At 36.7% G+C, this 18031-nt stretch overlaps 1 protein-coding gene across 6 annotated transcripts in view; it reads right to left on the bottom strand.

Annotated features, from left to right (window-relative positions):
* DIDO1 (death inducer-obliterator 1) overlaps window positions 1-18031 on the bottom strand; it is a 59451-nt gene that overhangs the window by 5185 nt on the left and 36235 nt on the right. For all 6 annotated transcript variants that reach the window (XM_066978340.1, XM_048074736.2, XM_048074735.2 and 3 more), the window contains 9 exons: window positions 13042-13495; window positions 11986-12145; window positions 11206-11322; window positions 10872-10979; window positions 10154-10289; window positions 9487-10030; window positions 8821-8974; window positions 7735-7824; window positions 6902-7097 (listed from right to left, as the gene is read on the bottom strand). In XM_066978340.1, coding sequence (XP_066834441.1) covers window positions 6902-7097; window positions 7735-7824; window positions 8821-8974; window positions 9487-10030; window positions 10154-10289; window positions 10872-10979; window positions 11206-11322; window positions 11986-12145; window positions 13042-13495 — 1959 coding nt within the window. The remainder of the gene's footprint in view (window positions 1-6901; window positions 7098-7734; window positions 7825-8820; window positions 8975-9486; window positions 10031-10153; window positions 10290-10871; window positions 10980-11205; window positions 11323-11985; window positions 12146-13041; window positions 13496-18031) is intronic.

Raw genomic sequence — 18031 nt, 5'->3', positions numbered from 1 at the left:
ATCATTTTATATGATGGCAGCTATGAAAGTCACAACAGTAACAGTTCTTCTAAATTTCATGCAATGACCTATTGGCAGTTTCATTAGCCCATAAGCATATATATCTATATTTATTTACTATTTATATACACTTGTATACAGTAACTAAAAATGTTTTAATTCTTTCCTTGATATTTTTTCATATTGCAGCAAGAGGTATGATTACTGAAAGGTGTCCTTGCAAATGTCTCTAATGTTCAAAAATTAAAGAAAGTTTTCCTATTTTTGTATTATTACTTTATTATTATTGTCAACTCCCCCTCCAGTCAAATATTTCCTTTCAAATTACTTTGCAAATACGTTATATACATAGAGATACTGATAAGTGAGAAAACCTGGACAAGCAATCTCACTTTCTGTAGGGCTAAGTTGGAATTTAAGAACCAGAAATAAAGAGGAAAAAAAATAATGCTATTAAAAAAACAAACACAACAAAAAAACACTTCACTTTCTGTTACAAAGAAAGCACACGGCATTGTTAGACTTCATAACTACATTTCTATTCTAATCTGTGCTAAAAGACTGACATTTACACCATTCTATCAAGGTGACTTTTAACGCTGCTGTAGAATGGAGTGTGATGCCACAGACCCTTCTATAAGTAAGAAACATTGTGAGCAGAATTGCACCATTGTGAAAGCTTCAGGCTCGAATCCTTGGAGAAGCGTTTCCAAAAATGACCAGAAAGTTTCTCATAAAGAGGAAAAATGCAAACATCCGAAGGTCTGTTTCACATTACTGTATTCCTTCCTTTTACATTCACATTTCCCACAGGCACTTGTGGAAGACAAATACAACCAGAATAAAGAGCAGGGAATAAATCCTTTAACATACAGTTGGTGGCAAACGTAGAAAAAACATATAAAGAGAGGATTTTAACTTCTGGATTTAGCGACTTGAGATCCTCATTTGGGGGCCACATTATTATTTGAATACAACTAGGAACCAGCAATATGGAAACAAAACTAATGGCAAAGTAACAGATTTACTGTGGTTAAATGATGAGGACTCTAAAACCTACACTGTCCCTACTATTCATGACCCTGTAAGTAAGAGTTTCAAAGAAGTGTAACACGTGAATTTATGTATATCTTTGTTTTCTTACTAAACAAAACCAACAGCTCATTAAGAAACAATTTATAACTAAATTTATTATTATAATTATAAATTATATATAATATATATAAATATAATTATAAATTATAACTAAATTTATAACTATATAACTAATTATTGCCACTGAAAACTTCTTGTTTTCAAAAAAAAAACAACCCCATAGCTGCAGATAAATTCTATTTGCCATTAACAGTCATAAATATGAACCTTTGCTGAAACAACTGAATCCAAAGTTTTAAGGGGACTCCTAAATTTACTATCTAATGAGAAAATCACATCAGATCTCTTTATTCATATAGCTGAGATTATATTCATGTACACTGAGAACGAATTAAATGAGGTAAGCCTATTTATTAAGTTAAATGTGAGGCTTTCTCAGCAAGAGGATACTATCATTCTTACAGCTTAAACTAAGTTCAGTTGGAGCCTACATAAGTACAAGATGAAAACTTGGCTGACCTGATGCCAAGGAAAAGCCCAAGCATTATAACCAGGTAAGACAACAACTACTTCAACAAAGTCTCATTAAGCATAAATATTTCATTAAGCAGTAACTTGATAAATTCTGAAATTCTGTGTTCTTCTGATTGTGACTGGTAATAGTACAGTGAGTCTGTTTTAGCCACATAATGGAGAGACCAGCAAAATCTGGTTACTCACTAGAAAGTCTTTGCAAAAAGACAGAAAAAATTGAGGCCAATGTAAAATTTACTTGAGGTTTCCTATCAGAAACGGCTCTCATTTTAAGTATTTTGAGAAACAATAATAATGAAATTTGCTTGAATGCATTCTAGTTCTACAGTTGACTACAGATTATTTCACAGTTCAGTATTTTAATTTTACATAGTTCTGTAGCTGAGATGCTGGACATGCTGATTTAAATAAATTTCTATTTTTCATTTTGTAGCACATACTATTTCCTACTTGTACATTTAAAACTCAGTGCCAAGTTTTTTTTCCTCCAGATACAGTATTTCAGTATTCTGTGTTGCCAATTTTCACTTTCTTCCATGGTTAGAAATATACGTATAAACACAGAAATTATAAATGCATGAAGAAAATGAACTAGCTATATTAACCAAAAATTAGATTTGCTTGCAATTTAGCGCATATACAAATTGCCCTTGCGAGAGGGCAGGGATGAAAAGATGTACAATGAAAGGAGGCAGGACAGGAACTAAACAGGTAATTATCTTCAGTGAATCTAAGATTATTTGGAAAGGATCACAAAAATCCTTGATTCACCCCATTAAAAACTCATTTCAACCCACTGCCTAAAAGCAATCCTAGCAGTTCTGATCACGATAGTTTACTACCCCAGATGAAGTTACATTAATACATAACATCGGGGCATAGTTCAACAGACAACTTACTTGGGAAGAAAATTATTCACTGTATACAGTCTAAATAGGCTCAATAGTTAGGTATGATTCACTCTGAGTGACTTTGCTTTACGTTTTTTCTTTATCAGCATGTGAGTAATGACTCCGCATTTGGTCAGCATCGACCACTGCAGAGTATCTCACAAATCTGTGTTCACCCAAAGACTCCTAGTAAGCATTTATTGTTCTTCTGTCATTAACGTATTGGTTATCTACTCTTATGCAGAGACCTGTGATTTATACAACTAGTCACAACATGCATCTCAAACGCTGAATAACTGAAATGAGCAGGTTTCAAAAATCCATTGGGCTGTATATCTAATATTAACAGAAAAAAATAATAATAATAAAAAAAAAATCAGTTCTGAATCCCTGTAAGAAACAGAGATCATCACTAATAAAAACAGGGTAAAACTTCCACACACATTCAAGATAAATTCCAACGGTACATTAACAATGGTTATAACTGAATCTGTTTAGTTTGGTCAGAGAAGAAATCCATTAAAATTTTACATTTTGATACTGTAATTTTCAACAGATGTCTAACCCAGTTTCTACATTCATTCAATCCAAAGTGATCACACAGTAAGTGCTTCCTTTTGGATGGAAATATACAGCTAGACCAGCACTTCAAAGCTCAGTCCCATTCTATTTCCATATCCGTAAATAGGTTTCAAAATCCATAAATAGGTTAAGTGCCTAATTTTAGGTAATAATGAAATGAAAATGTTGGCTGCAGCCTCCAACTATTGCTCAATAACTATCTTTCACAAGCAAGCATTTTAAGTGCTGCAAGCTATGTTAGTAGCTTTCGGTGCTAAATTATTTACAAAATATTTTTAAATCCATTCTGTATTTGAAGACCACATGATGGTTTTATCAAGTTACATCCTGTAATTATCTATTAAAACAAGATATACTACATATTAGTATGGGATTAATATTTTTTTTCCTTAAATAAGTTTTTTTTTTCATGAAATCAATTTTGCTGTATTTATCTATATAATGGCCACATATTGTCCCTATCATCTGCAGATCCTAGGAAGTTAACTGTACCACTAAGGATATATACCTAATTTCTGTACGCTGATGGCAAAACTTGGCGAACGGACCTATGCCATACCTATGCCATGTTTTTAACTGCAGAGACCAATACAAGCGATTCTGTAATCATTATCAATACACCATTTAAATGCATGTCCCAGTTAATTGTGAAAGCGTGATTGAAAGCTATCATCAGGTTTGTGTATCTTGATTCAGTGATAGAGATCGCTCCCACCACTGTAACACTGCACATTAAGCTACTTTTGCTGAATGGGAGTGGCTGGCATCAAAAATCAGTTGTTCTACTACTGCTGCTTTTCATACTGGTATTGGCTGAGTACTCTAAATAGCCTGAAGAGATTTCATGCCTTCATACTTAAAGAAAAACACTTCCAAGTTTAAATTAATAGAAAAGATACTGTGGCATGCCCTCTGCTGATATACTTTTTTAAATTAAAATTCTTCTATTTTAAGTATGTATGGTACCTGCTACATTTCCAACACTGCCACTAAATCCCTCAATAAGTGATTCTTCCTATTGGTAATTATGACTGATTATAAAAACTTTTAAATTTTTTTTAAAAAGTGCTTCGAGATCTACAGATGAAAGTGCTAAATAGTGTTGTGTGTATGTGAAACAGACAAGTAAATTCACATACAGTAAACTATGAGGAAAAAAACAATGCAGAACATCCCACAGATACATATCTGGTAATAAATATCTGAGGTGGTTTTAAGTGAATAAATGTGAATATCCTTCCATGTTCCTCTATTTTTAAATCACCCATGCCAAAGTTCTGTAGATCTTCTAGGCACTACAGCAGATCACAGGTCCTCAGTTGTGTTCCAAATCCAGTCCATCAGAAACAGGAGAAATTCATAATTCGTATGCACCTGATGGAGCTGGTTGATACAGCTGGAATATCTTCCAACTAGGATTTCTGGAGTGACGGGTTTACTGTCCTCTCCCTCCTCCCGCCCCCAGTTGTATTTATCAAAGCATCTTACACTGTCATGCTTTTTGAGTACGTGCTAAACTCTATTTGAAGGTACACAAATTTAAGGAGACAATGACCACTTTCGAAAAAATATTTTTATTGAGTATAAAAAACAGTAAATTCCATCAGATGTCAGTAACAAGTATGGATTACAAGTCTTTTACGCTGCAGTTCTAATACATACAAACACACACACACAAAAATAGCTTACCTGATTTTTTTCCCCCATATTCTGGACATGGTTTTCAGAATATGAACACAACTTAGCACAGCCATGAGGTAAAGGCTTTCACAGGTTTCCAAGAAGAGTGTAGTCTAAGTGGGTCTTTCATTAATCTTTTAGATCGTACAGCCTCTCTACCTATGTATCTACCTATCTATCTGTATCTATTGCTTTAATACACTTTGTATTTCAATTTGAAAATCTGACTCATAAAATTTGCCTCCACAGACAATGCCTGCAAGTGTTTATACCTATGTTTGTTCTGAGCAATTACCTCCAGTTTTGAGAGAACTTTTCCTATTTAAACTCTGTAAAACAAGCCTGACATTCCTGATTTCTACACTAAGTCTGTCTACTTTTGCCAGACCTCCAATTTAAGACAAAAGTTTCATTTGAAGTGCAATCTACAACAGAAAAATAAAAGAAAATGTACAAGGACAGCCTATGTTTGCACAAGAATGCAAGTAGGCGAAGATCATTTAAATGCTTCTCTAAAGCAGGTTATATAAAAGCACAGCAAAAGACTGCAGACGTAGCCAATTCAATGGCAAATCCATTCTTACGTGTTACTGACCAAAAAGGAAGGTATTTCATTTATTCTGGCTGGAAAATCTAGCCCACAGGCTAGGACTCCTTGTCTGCATCCCTGTGCCAAAAGTGTTAACACTTAAGTGTTCTTGTTTCTTGGTTATGAAACAGGAATAACAGTTTTTGCCTACTTTTCAAGAATTGAGTAAATTAAAGACTATCAGGTGCTCACATTCAGCTTATAGAGACTACATGATGACTTAAGGTAGCAACAGTCCTGCCTTTTTAGCTGTAGCCTGAAAACAATGACGTAGACTGTGCACTGTTCAGGGATGGGTAAGGCAGACTCACTGTATGAGAAAAATCTTGTCCAAGAACACAAAGCAAGTGCCCTTTGGAATTTCATGCAGGAAAGAATATTTTCCTAGCATTACACTGCTTGGTGGTGGAGTTTTTTTGTTATTGTTTTTTAAGTCATATGCCATTAACATGTGAAAACCTGGCCAGACAGCTCTGAGAATGCTTTACTGAGTTTAGTCCTGAACTTGTATTTGGTGAGTAGAGGACAGTCAGCTTCTCAGAAAGGTCAGCTCCTAATATATTTTAATGTGTAATTATTTTGCACTGTTTAGTATTTTGCAAACCATCCTTACAACAATGAAGTATTGCCTTCATTGTAACCTGTAGCTCTTCAGCTCCTCAACCTGTTACTCTATATGAAAAAAACCAAATACTTATTTGGAAACTAAGCATATGCACCTCCTCCATTCTCAGATGAAGACGACTTCAGATTTTGTAATGTAAAGGTGTTTCATGTCTGAATTAATTCTCATTTCTTCTGTTTCCATGTTCAACGCACAAAGACGGAGCAAATTCAAGCCATACATTACTGTTGATAATTCTAACTAAAAATAGAAGATTGTAATATATACCAACCTATACCATCTATTGTCTGCCACCTACGCAAAAGGAATTTGCCTACTCCCAGGCAAACCGATTTTCTGAAGTCAGTGATTTGGCTGGAACTTGATCCAGGTAGCACAGGATATTTCAGATCCCGTGTACATACATATTGCACGCACAGCATAATACATACCATGAGATAACAACAATGCAGTGAAACCATAAACATTACCTTTGTCTTCAGAGATTTCTTGACTGCTCCGTGGGATAAGAGTCTCTTACGTGATTTAGGGAACAGCACATGGCTTGTAGGGACCTAAAACTTGGTGGATTTATGGGCTGTTGAAAGTAGGGTTGGTTTATTGTTTTGTTGATGTTTGGTTGTCTGTCTCAATACAGTGGCTGTTCTATGTACTCCATTTTATGGGTAAACAAATCCTCCTAATAGCAGGTATTTATCTTGTTGGAAAGGCTATGTGAGTTTCAGACCATGTCACCTTGAGACGATTGACTTTGCAATTTTTCCCTATATGCATACTTTTAAAATGTTTTTATAAAATTATATTTTTTAATTATGCTTACATTAAACATTCAAAACCAATTGGTCTCTGATTTACTCGTTTTGTAATTTTACCTAGCAGTTAACCTCCCCTAAATTTTGTGCTTACCTGGTCCCTCAAAGGGCAAGAGTTTGGAAGGAATTGGGTCCTTAGAACTCAGTGGGATCAGGTAGAGATCCTTGACATGTCTGTTGTTATTAGCTACAACACCAAAACGACCACGACTGCTAAAATAGGAGTAGAGAGAGATATAGGCAACTTCTTCTTCTTCTGTGGCAGGATGGAAACGAATCAAACACAATTCCTGAAATACAAAAGCAAAGTGGAAAAACTCAACCTGTAACATATCAGCAAATAAAATGGTAAAAATACTCAACTATTTTTTTCAACGCAATAATCAAGCTTTAAGAAAATACTGTCATTCAATTAGTAATATTAAACCAGAATTAATTTTGTCATCAGACATACCAACTATTTATGTATTTCACATCAAGCTATACCTCTTTAGGTTCAGAATATTCAAATAATTATGAAAGAAATGGAAAATCCTTAGTTTCATGATTATATTTGCATACTGTGCTTCATTTTTACTAATTCTAAAGGGGTTTTAATAGTAAAACTTACTACATACACTTACTAATAATTTCCTAGTCTTTTAAAATTGAATTTCTATCTCCAGTAACTGAATAAATAGATTGCTTATATTCAATCATTGAAAAAACAATAGGTTGTATGAATGTTTAACTACTACACAGGGGAAAGATGATCAGCAGCTCAACAGGCAAACCTGTTTCTTCAATAAATCAAAAATTTCAAAGGAATAAGTGGTGTCAGTAGTTTTCTAGGTATGATCTACATCAATATAAATTAGTAAAAAGGAAATACTATCAAAAGCTGCTGTATATTTCTTCCTGATTTTGCAAAGGTTTTTAAGTAAATACCTTAGAAAGTGAAGATTTGAGTTTGCCAACATAATCCCAGACTGTCTTCGGTGAGATCCTCCCACCAATATGAATCGTGTCTGGTAAATCCTAAACAAGAAGTATTACATGGTAGTATAAGAAAAGGAAAGAGACTACAGTTTTGAAGCAGCGCAGATTGCCCCATCCCAGTAGCTTAGGCGATAATGCAGTATTATATTTTAGTAAATTTGCACATATACATTCCTAATTTCAGACAGGCTATTTCCAAAATGCAAGGCGTTCATTATGGCATGTTACTGGAAGGCTGGCAGTACACACAAAGCAGAAAAGGCACTGCCTGACAAAAATAGCAGTGGAAGGTCAAATACTTTTGTATGCCTATCAGCTGATTTTATTTATTAGCTTTGCTTTTACAGGGAAGCTGTTATATGTAGTATAGGTTTTATCCACACTTTCAATTTATCTGAAATTTTTGCACCCATATGAATTCTAGTTAGCTTCCTGTCATGATGACAGTGAAACCCAAAGCAACAAGAGAGCCACCAACCCTCCTAATAAAAGACCTAAACCACATGCCTGAAACCTCCAGTCACAACAAATGCACTTCTTCAGAGAAATGAAACAACAGCTTAGTTGTTTCATCACAAGCTGTCATACTACCCAATCAGTTGAATGTACACCCTCCCAAAATATCATGCAACTGCTTTTAAAGTTAATAAAAGGATGATATTTTTAATAAAAGGCCAAACTTTTCTAATAGATCACATCAGTGATCGATCTGCTTGTGAGCAGAACAAGGCATCTATTTTAAAACACTGGCTCTAAAACTTTTCTTCAAAAACTGATCTTGAAATAAAGCTATTATTCTATGTTAGATACTAACATATATATAACCATATTAAAAGACATGAGAATTATTCGTAAATTTGTGAGGAATTTTTAAAAGGCTTCCTCTCCCCCCCCCTCGGGCTACTGTTCCTATTACTAAAGGGATGCAACTTTCCACTGTTACGTTTCCAATATAACAACATACACAGTGACCCCAGCCTTTCTAACAACAGGAACTGCAGTATATTCTAAACGCATAAACATGTCAGTGCTAACCTCACTAAGATAATCAAAGCACCCGGAGACAGGGTATGCTTTAGTGACAAATTTGGCCACACTCTGCATATTAATAAATCCTTTCCAAATGGTGTTGAGGCGAGAGAGGAAGAGAGAAGTATCGCTGTCTTGAGGTGAGCGGGGCTCTGCAACACTGCAAAACAAATCCAAAAGAGAAAAGTTACAGACCACAGTAAGAGTGCTTCCTTCTTTTTCTTTTCTTCCCTCCTCCTACTGATCAATTACTTTATTTTAAACAAGTAAATAACAGAAGCCCTAGTAAATGCTTTGTTAATGTTTTCCACTTTCATCCAATTCAGGATGAAAGTCTGGAGTACCTTTAAACCAACTCTCACAAACACTTACTATATTTGAATGTACATGCAGATTTAAAGTCAAATACCTTGTAAGTTTTATTTATCTGTTAAAACACATTGACTAATTTTTGCTGTCAATATATACTGATGCCCAGAAAATTTTACCAACTAGAGAAGGTAAACAAGGAGATGATGAATTAAAAATTTAACGTTCAGGTAATCGGATTCAAAGCTGAACATGCCTTTTGATTATTGGCAGGGTGGGGTAAGAAGCAGAGGGGGACAAACAAACTTTGAACATAACGAGACTAAAGATTCAGTGGCTTAGCTTACTATTAAATATACGCACCTGATATTGGGTGACTGATGAACAGCTAGGTATCTTCGATCTGGTGAGGATGAAGGTTTTGTTAATATTGATTTGGGGACAGTCATAACTGGTTTTGACATTTCCTGCTTTGTTTCCCCTGTTGAAACTTTATCAGATGCAGTACCAGAACGTAGGGCTGTTGTTGTAGTACCAGAGGAGCTGCTCATTGCCGTTCTAGGGTCTCTACCAGAAACTGTTACAGTTGTGACAACTCCACCAGTGCAAGAGGCAGGAAAGGTTGAAGGTTCTTCAGATGAAGAATCTGTGCTGTTATGGCCTTGAGTTGTAGGAATGTAAGTTCTTTCTAAGCTTGACTGGGAAACTGCTTCTGCTGCAGATCCAACTTCAGTTTCTTCTGTGTTTTCAGGTACTGCCTCTTTGGCAGGCTCTGCTGATGATGATGGTGCAGAGATTTCATATTTTGGCTGAACTTCTGGTTTAGACTTTGACTCTGCTTTTTTAACAGAAGCCGCTAACTTGGACTTCTTCGGTGGCACTTCATCTTCAGATGCTGAAATCTGACCTACAAATTAATTTTAAAATGTTTTTGATTACTACTTAACAATGACAAGGTTTGAGAGAAAAACAAGTAAGCAAACAACGCTTTTAATTCTTTTACTTCACACAAAGTCAACACCGTAGATACCTGTACAGATTTTGCAGTTCAGGTCAAAAAGATGGGCTCGATGTTGATTTGTTGTATCCTTCAACATACTGCTAAAAACATCTAGAGAAGGAGCACTATTCACATTTTGTACAGTTCGGGTTGACTCTTGCTGCTCCTAGAAGTGAACGAACACAGAAAACATTCTGGTTGATTGCTAATTTAAATCATAAAAAAACACTTTTGAAACCGTTAATTTCAGTTCTTTAAAAAGGTATTAAAGACTGTGCAGAACTACTGCTCTGAGCAGCACTTATAAAAAGATGGAATTTTGAAATATTCTTCCCCTTTTGTCATTTGTTTAAGAATATCATGTCAGAGTTCTCAAATACTACTAGTCCTCATTTCATTTCATGCAATTCTGAAGTAGATACTACCATATTAAATGTTTCCTGAGAATACAGAATTGTAATACTGATTACAGGGTTTTTTTGGGAAAACAATTGTTTTAAGATTTTGCTGTAAGCTGAGACAAAGGTCTGAAAAACATCATCTGATATTTTAGAAGTGCATGCAATATATGCCCAATATTACGTTGTTGCATTCCTTCAAACCAAAAGGAAAATGCTCATAGCACACCTACTAGGTAATATTCTTACAGTTCGTTGAAACAACCTGCATTTCTGATACAAAATTTGAGGCCCCAGTTAACATTTATCTCCCTTGACACCTTCATGCTGAAGCAATAGATAATACTTACATCAGAATCAGACACTGGGGGAGAATCTTCCATATTTACATCTGGCACATGTTCCCGTTTTACAGCTGTTTTCTTGATCTCGTGTGATTTGTTTCTTGACTCTAACATCTGAGAGAAACAAAAACACTTTAGTAAGAAGTCTGTGTATTGATTTTATAATTTTATTTTTTATTTTCTTATCAATTGGCTAGTGGAAGAGAAAAAGCCTACTGAAACTGGATGTTATTCGTATTTCATCAGGAAGAAAATATATTAATGTAATATGGGTGGTAAAGGCTGGTGAAGTTACTGCCAGTTCGTATCTAAGGACACACTGGAAAATTGTATTGCTTACCGCTTTGGTTGGTTTCTCTTTCCATACAGACAGTTCTTTAGATAAAAGTTCTTCTGGTTTCATTCTCACTAGTTTTGACAGTGAGATTTCCTCACGAAGAACACGATGAAAAAGTCCCTAAAAACAAAACACACTTTGTTGCCATGCTGAATAGAATCTGCTCAGGTAATTAACACGATTTGCAGTGTTGAACTGTCAAAACCCTTTCAGGTTTCTTAATTCCCTATTAAAAATGCCAGCTAATCTTAAGAAAGCTTAGGAAGGTGCAGCAACCAGAAAATAATGATGAAGTAATCATGAATTTTCCTCATTACCATAAAATATACTGTCAATTCAACTGAACAGGAATTTCAAGAGATGAACTGCCACTCCTGTTTCATATCTATAGTAGAAATTTAAAAAAAAATGTGTTCTCTAGTCACTATTTCCATCTGCACCAGCTTCTTTTTCCTTTAAAAGATAAATTATCATGTACACAAGTAGTATCCCATATAAACTACAGAACGTCACAGAAGAAAAACAAAGTTGTTTTTTTTCTAAGAATGCCATTCAGTAAACAAATATTTCACTACAAAGGCCAATCTTAATAAATACATGCGATCCAACTGAACTTCCATTCCAACTGGATTATTTAAGATTTGAATGGCTTTAAAACAATTTTTTATAGCATAATTCATAAGCCTCTCTCTTGAAACTCTACATATTGAGGATAGATTTGGATGTATTATTAAAAAAACAGACTGTATTTCAGTATGTTTACTGTTTAAATAAATTCCAAACCTGATTTTTTGGGTCCTTGAGATTGAACATGATGCTACGGTATTTACTCTTGTACCGGTTGTCCGTAACTTGAAACAAATTAAACATCTCCTTTTCAATATTGAGTGCTACTTTCCCTACTTCACTCTCTGTCATGACCAGATCATCACTATCATTGACTCTGTTAAAAACAAGAAAGGGTATGCGCATTTATGTTAGGCACGAATCTTCAGGCAGCATTCATAAAAACTAACTTTTCAGAGGAAGGAGCTAACCTAGGCTTGTATTCACTCAGTGAGGACTCCCTTAAAACACATTTCAAAGCCAAAGTCTATCTCAGGACCTCAAAACATTAACTATGGCAACCTTTTGCTACTGTCTACAGAAGACCACAGAACACAGCCTTAATGAACTGAAGTCAGCCCTTACAAATACTCCTGCTCATGACACTGTAACTAGTTTTTTTTGTCATGAGCTACTGAGGGAGCTAAAACACTCGAGTTTTAATCTTAGACCCTCCACTGTGAACAGTATTTCTGTTTCAGAGACACTACCAGAGCACAGTGGCCTAAGTCTTGACAGCTGACAAGAGCTTTAATATTTGTGGGACAATGTTTCAGTTTTTTGTTTTGTTTTTTTTTTAAAGTAGTACAGTTGTTAACTTTGGGAGGAGAAGCAACCTCTGCCTCAGCAAGCCCTTCCAGCCTTTCACTGTGATATTCCCTACACTACGCTTCGTACAACCTCTACATCTCCAAACACTGCCATTGCCAGATATCAGCTTCAGGTCACCTGCACTATAAACGTCTCTATGCTGTGATTTAGTTCTTCAGTTTTAATTGTCTCTCACTACAAATGGGACAGTGACTTTTTTTTAAGGCTTTTTCACATGCCCAATTATTTGACATCAGATTTTTTATTTTTAATAAAGCTGTAATGCTAAAAATACTTGTAGTAATTTCTAGCATAAATTAAATTCCTTAGTATCACTTAGCAAGAAAGAAACAAAACTCTGCAGCCTAACCCTTTATTTCTAGTCGTAGCTTCCTATATAAAATAAGTACTTTGAATTCCCACCTCTTCCATAAAATTTCTTTTAGGGACCGACGAATATTTTGTCGAATCTGCGAGTTGGGCTGGGACTGGATAGGGCTAGCTTGTGTTTTCGCTTGACTACTTCCAGATGCAGTAGAAATGGAAGACGGCGAAGGCCTTTTCAGTCCTCCAGCCAAACTGGATGCAGCTGGTTTTTTGGAACCCGACGAGTCATGTGAAAAAGCTGAATGTTTTGAAGGAACGCCGCCTGCTGAAGGCCATGGTTTCTTGGGAATTGCACCTTTGAAACTCCCAGCAGGTTTAAGTGGCTGCTTAATTAGTGATGTGCTAGAGAAGGATGGGGACTTCTTTGGAGGAAAATTTTTAGCGAGGGAAGACGTGTGCTTCTCCGCCATAGATGCTGAAGCAACAGCTTTCTTTGATGCCCCTATAAACTCTGTTGCTTTATCTTCATTTCTCTTCTCTTCCTTTTGAGCTGTTAAAACAAAGAAGAAAATGCAATATTAAATACTTAGCATTATAACTTCCTGTTTACGAAGACCAGTTGTCAATCTATAAGGAAGTCTGTGAAATGACACCTCTGAAGAATTATCAAGTATAAAATTTAAGCCATTTATTTTTAAAGCCTTTTTAAAAGCAATTTTAAAAAACGCGCAGAGGTTGACTTTTTTTTTTTTTAGAAGAAATTTGCCTTTGATCCTTCACAGAGCACTTCTCAGAGACTGTCTGAAGAGTTTGAAAGAGTTGCATTTTGGTTGTAAAGGTAGAAAATCTTACTCACAAGCTCTGAAATAAATTGAAAAAAAAAGACACCACCTTCAAAGATTCCTGAGTTGGACTTCATGATTAAGCTTCAAAAAAATCCCACTTTCACAAAGTCTTTTTTAAAAAAAAAAAAAAAGTAACAGAACCCATATCTTGCGTTTAATTAGATCTTCTATCAGATCTTCTCATTTACTTCCTAGCTAAACTCTAGATTTAATATTATAATAACATTTAATAATTAAATATTAAAACCATTGCTCAGACTGTGGCCATTTAATTCCCACCAACTATTCTGTTCACAATATCCAAAACCGGCATTTAATATTTTTTCTAACATCAATACATAGATACCCATAACGCACAAGAAAATTTACAAATTACAAGTGAAGGCTCCATATATTGAAGTTATAATTGCACAGGACTTTAAAAACAAGCATTTCTTTAGGTTGTATTTCACCTTTCCACATTTTGGCACTGAGAGGAACAATTCATCGCAATATGATAAGCCAAAAAACACCCTCCACTCAGCAAGCACGATTTGCTCCACCTCGGTTTACCAGAAACATCATTTGCAGGAGATCCGAGCTACAGTGGGCTACCGCTAAGACGTTTATTGTGACAGAACAAACAACGGTTTCTAGGGAAACCACCAAGCAACAACTCCTGAAACCAGGTTGTTCCGATTAGAAAAGCCAAAGTTACTTCCCCAAAAGTCTTTTTTCTCCTCACAAATCTGCATTTGACTATTGACCAGTTAGTGATATATATATTTTTTAATTATTATCTGATGTTTTCAGCTAGCAAAGGTTTTGTAATCAGAAGAATTAGTCCCACAGCCCTAGCTACAGAGAGCTATGTGCTTTCCTGGGAAGGATGCAGAAATTTAACTTCGGTTAATTTCATCAAGAACCAAATGGACCCTCTTGGTCTTCCATATCTGCTACAGTGAGAGCAGACATTATCAGGAAGGGTCTAACAACCAATTTTCCTCAGACTTGACGGGGACAAAGGTAGGGAGCACTCCTCTGAAGCCCAGTTCAAGAAATCCTATAACAGCATACAGTTTGAATAGAAATACACCTCAGAAAGGGGAAGATTTGGATTGCCTAAGAAACATAACGCAACTACTCATTTCTGAGTGAAACAGCCCTCCGACCTTTGCCCGTAGTTAAATTCTGTTAGACCCTGAACAGCTGTAGGCACCTCCAGCAGAAAGCAAGCTTGGAACGAGCTGCACTACACTGCCTCTTACTGCTAGCATGTTTCACCACCAATACACAAACTGGTGGTCAGGATGTACCATAAAACCAATGCTGTACCTGAGTTTTCGTAAGGCTAGATATAGAGGTTATAGAGGTGGGTGCTAAACATCGTCTGGAACACAAAGCGAAGCAGCAGAAGATCCAGAAGCACTATATATGTGGATCCACTACGGGTGGATGACTTGCTGAAGTTTTCTGAGTGAAAGCTATCTGAAGTGTAAGATGAAACATACTACATTAAATCACTTCAAAGAACGTGAAGATCTTACTATAGATTAAACTTCTTGTTCTCCCACTATTCCCCTACTTTTCCCTAGGGACTAGCCTCAGTTACTGACAGAAACTGAACACAAACCCAGGGGGACGTTGAGCTGGACTCACAATGACTTCTCTTCTGTTCCTGTTATCTCCCAAAGCCTACCCCACTAACATTACACTCTGTCAGGAGGTATTGAGCTATCCCAGGAAGGAGAACAGGGATCAGAAACTATCACTGATATTTTCAGTTTGGTCAAATTAGGCACCTGGAACTTAATATACTGAGGTAAAAAGCTGAACTACTTTGAATTAACAGTCTTGAAAAGATAGAAGATGAATATCCAAAATGTGTGTATGATAAGGTTGTGAGAATTTCTCTACTTCTGGTTCTTGGTTTATCTTCTGCACAGACTTGTCTCTTCAGCCACGCAGGACAGAAGCACACCTCTGTCTCACTGCGGGACGGCAGGACAGCACAGCTCGGGGTTCAAAATGACCACAGTACAATTCGGTCCTCGGTGCTAAGATATTTAGTTCTTTTGGGTTGCAGCATAAGTACAAAACATGAAATACTAAGCTTACATTCCATACTTATAGTTTTATGATTTGTTCAAATTAGTTAACAAGTACACTGACAGAACTAAAAACAGCAGTCAAGATGTGTATATAAAAAAAAATCCATGACCCAAACCTTCCTGTGTTCCAATGGCTATATCATAGTAAAACTATATACATGTGAAATAAATAAACAGTACTAGTGCAAAGGCAGATTGAAGTTCCCAGGGTTGATAGGCAGCAGCATCAGTACGGATTCAAGAAGAAAGATGCACAAGCATCCTTTATTCTGCAAGTTCACATCACGGCTATTTTGAAGTGTTTCCACAGTAGAGCACGTAACTCTATGCTTCTTTAACCAACAGAAAATGTGCAAATATTTCAGCCTTACAGAAGCCTAATAGTCTCACAAACTAAAATACTACCTTATAACAATTAGAGCTGTCTACCTAACTGTACTTGATAGCAGGGATTCTGCGTGTCGTAAAAGATACCTACACTACATAGGCCATTTAGTGCTTCAAAACATCTGTGAAGTACTTTCTCAAATTTGCAGGACACCTCACTACATTTGAAGGATAGTGAAGTGGTGTGTGTATTTTGACAAAGTATCAAAGGTACTTACATCCTACATACGCCAACAACCTTTGACAGAGGTAGATGAACCTCATCTTAAAAAAAAAAAACCCTCATATCCCATTTTGACTATGACAAAACTGATCTGCCCTGTCAGATTTTTTGGTTTACTGACAGGATTAGTGTTCTGCCAGACAATCCAGCTGCACCAACTCACTCTGTCCTTGCACAGGTCTTGTATCCAATGCACAGGAGGGCAGGAGCACACAGCCGAGCGCGGGGAAGGAGCAGGACTGCCTCTTCTGGTGGCAGCTCACCAGTCCATTGACTCAGCTGCAAGATGAGCACGCCCCCAGCTTGCGCCATCTTCTGATGGGCGCTATGGCAAGTGCGTGTTTGGAAAAGTTAACAGAAGTATGTACTCTTTTCAGAGAGCAGTATACCAACATACGTGGAATTTCATTTCTGCACAGATGTCACCGTCGCTCAGCAAACAGATGGGAGACACAACAAACGGGTATTCTCTCCAATCTTTGCCTTGCAGTTCACAAACAGCTTGAAGAGAAGACGCAGTCAATGCCTACCACATACAGTGGCCGCTGTATTTCGTACTGTGATGTTTCCAGTTCTTTTTATCAGTAGCACCAGTGTACAGTACCTATATTAAATGCTCTTAAACCGATTTTACCATAAAAGGATAAAGACTGCTCCAGAACATCAGCCCATTCAGCCTAACAGGAGTTTCACCACAGACAGATCAGTGCCAGAAGGAAGAATCCGGTGACTCTTCTATCCAGCACTTCTGAATCCCTGGGCTTGATCTTAGCAATAGTACTAAAACAAAACGAACCCCCCAGTGAATTCCAATTTTCCCCATTTTGTCTTGTGGCCTGCTTACAAGGACAGCAACAAGATTCTTACTGACTGAAGGGAGGCTTGGGCTAAAAGACCGTGAGGTACAGATGGAGCTCATGAGTCAGCTCATTTCCAGAGCGAGACCCAGCAAATACTCAGGCAGGAAAAGAAGTGCATTCTTTGTAGGGCTTCAGAAATAGCATTGCTATGGTATGCTCACTAGGCACAACTATAATCTCTCCCACTAGATGTCATCAGATACAGAAGCCCTCCCCTAAGGAAATTCCTGTTAAAGCTAAGCCAAATATTACAACACTTAGCTAAGAATGAAACTTCTGTAAGTGGTACCGAACTGCCACATGATCTGCTGTGTTACAGATGAACCCGCTGAAAGCCTGATGGTTAAGTATCGCCTTCCTAAACCTCAGCATTGATGTTCTAACGTTGTAAGTTGGTCACTGAGGTCAAATTCAAGAATGATTTCCACAGTGTAGCACTGTTCAATTGTGTGGGAAGGATTTGCAGGAAACACTTGCATGGTAATCCCTCACCTACACTGGGAGGTTGCGTTTTGCACCACCAGAATGTAAGTTACCCAAGAGAAACTTTGTTCTTCCTTTGATCTCTTCAGAATATTTCTACGTAACATTAAAGCATATCCTGGTTCTTTGCCCCCCTTTTCCTTTCCACCTAAATCTCCAGAAAACTAGCTTTGGAAAGCCACTTCAAAATACCTGCCA

Source organism: Anser cygnoides, chromosome 16 (genome assembly GCF_040182565.1).
Source record: "Anser cygnoides isolate HZ-2024a breed goose chromosome 16, Taihu_goose_T2T_genome, whole genome shotgun sequence".
NCBI classification, from domain to species: domain Eukaryota; kingdom Metazoa; phylum Chordata; class Aves; order Anseriformes; family Anatidae; genus Anser; species Anser cygnoides.
This window is presented reverse-complemented; position numbering and strand designations above follow the sequence as displayed.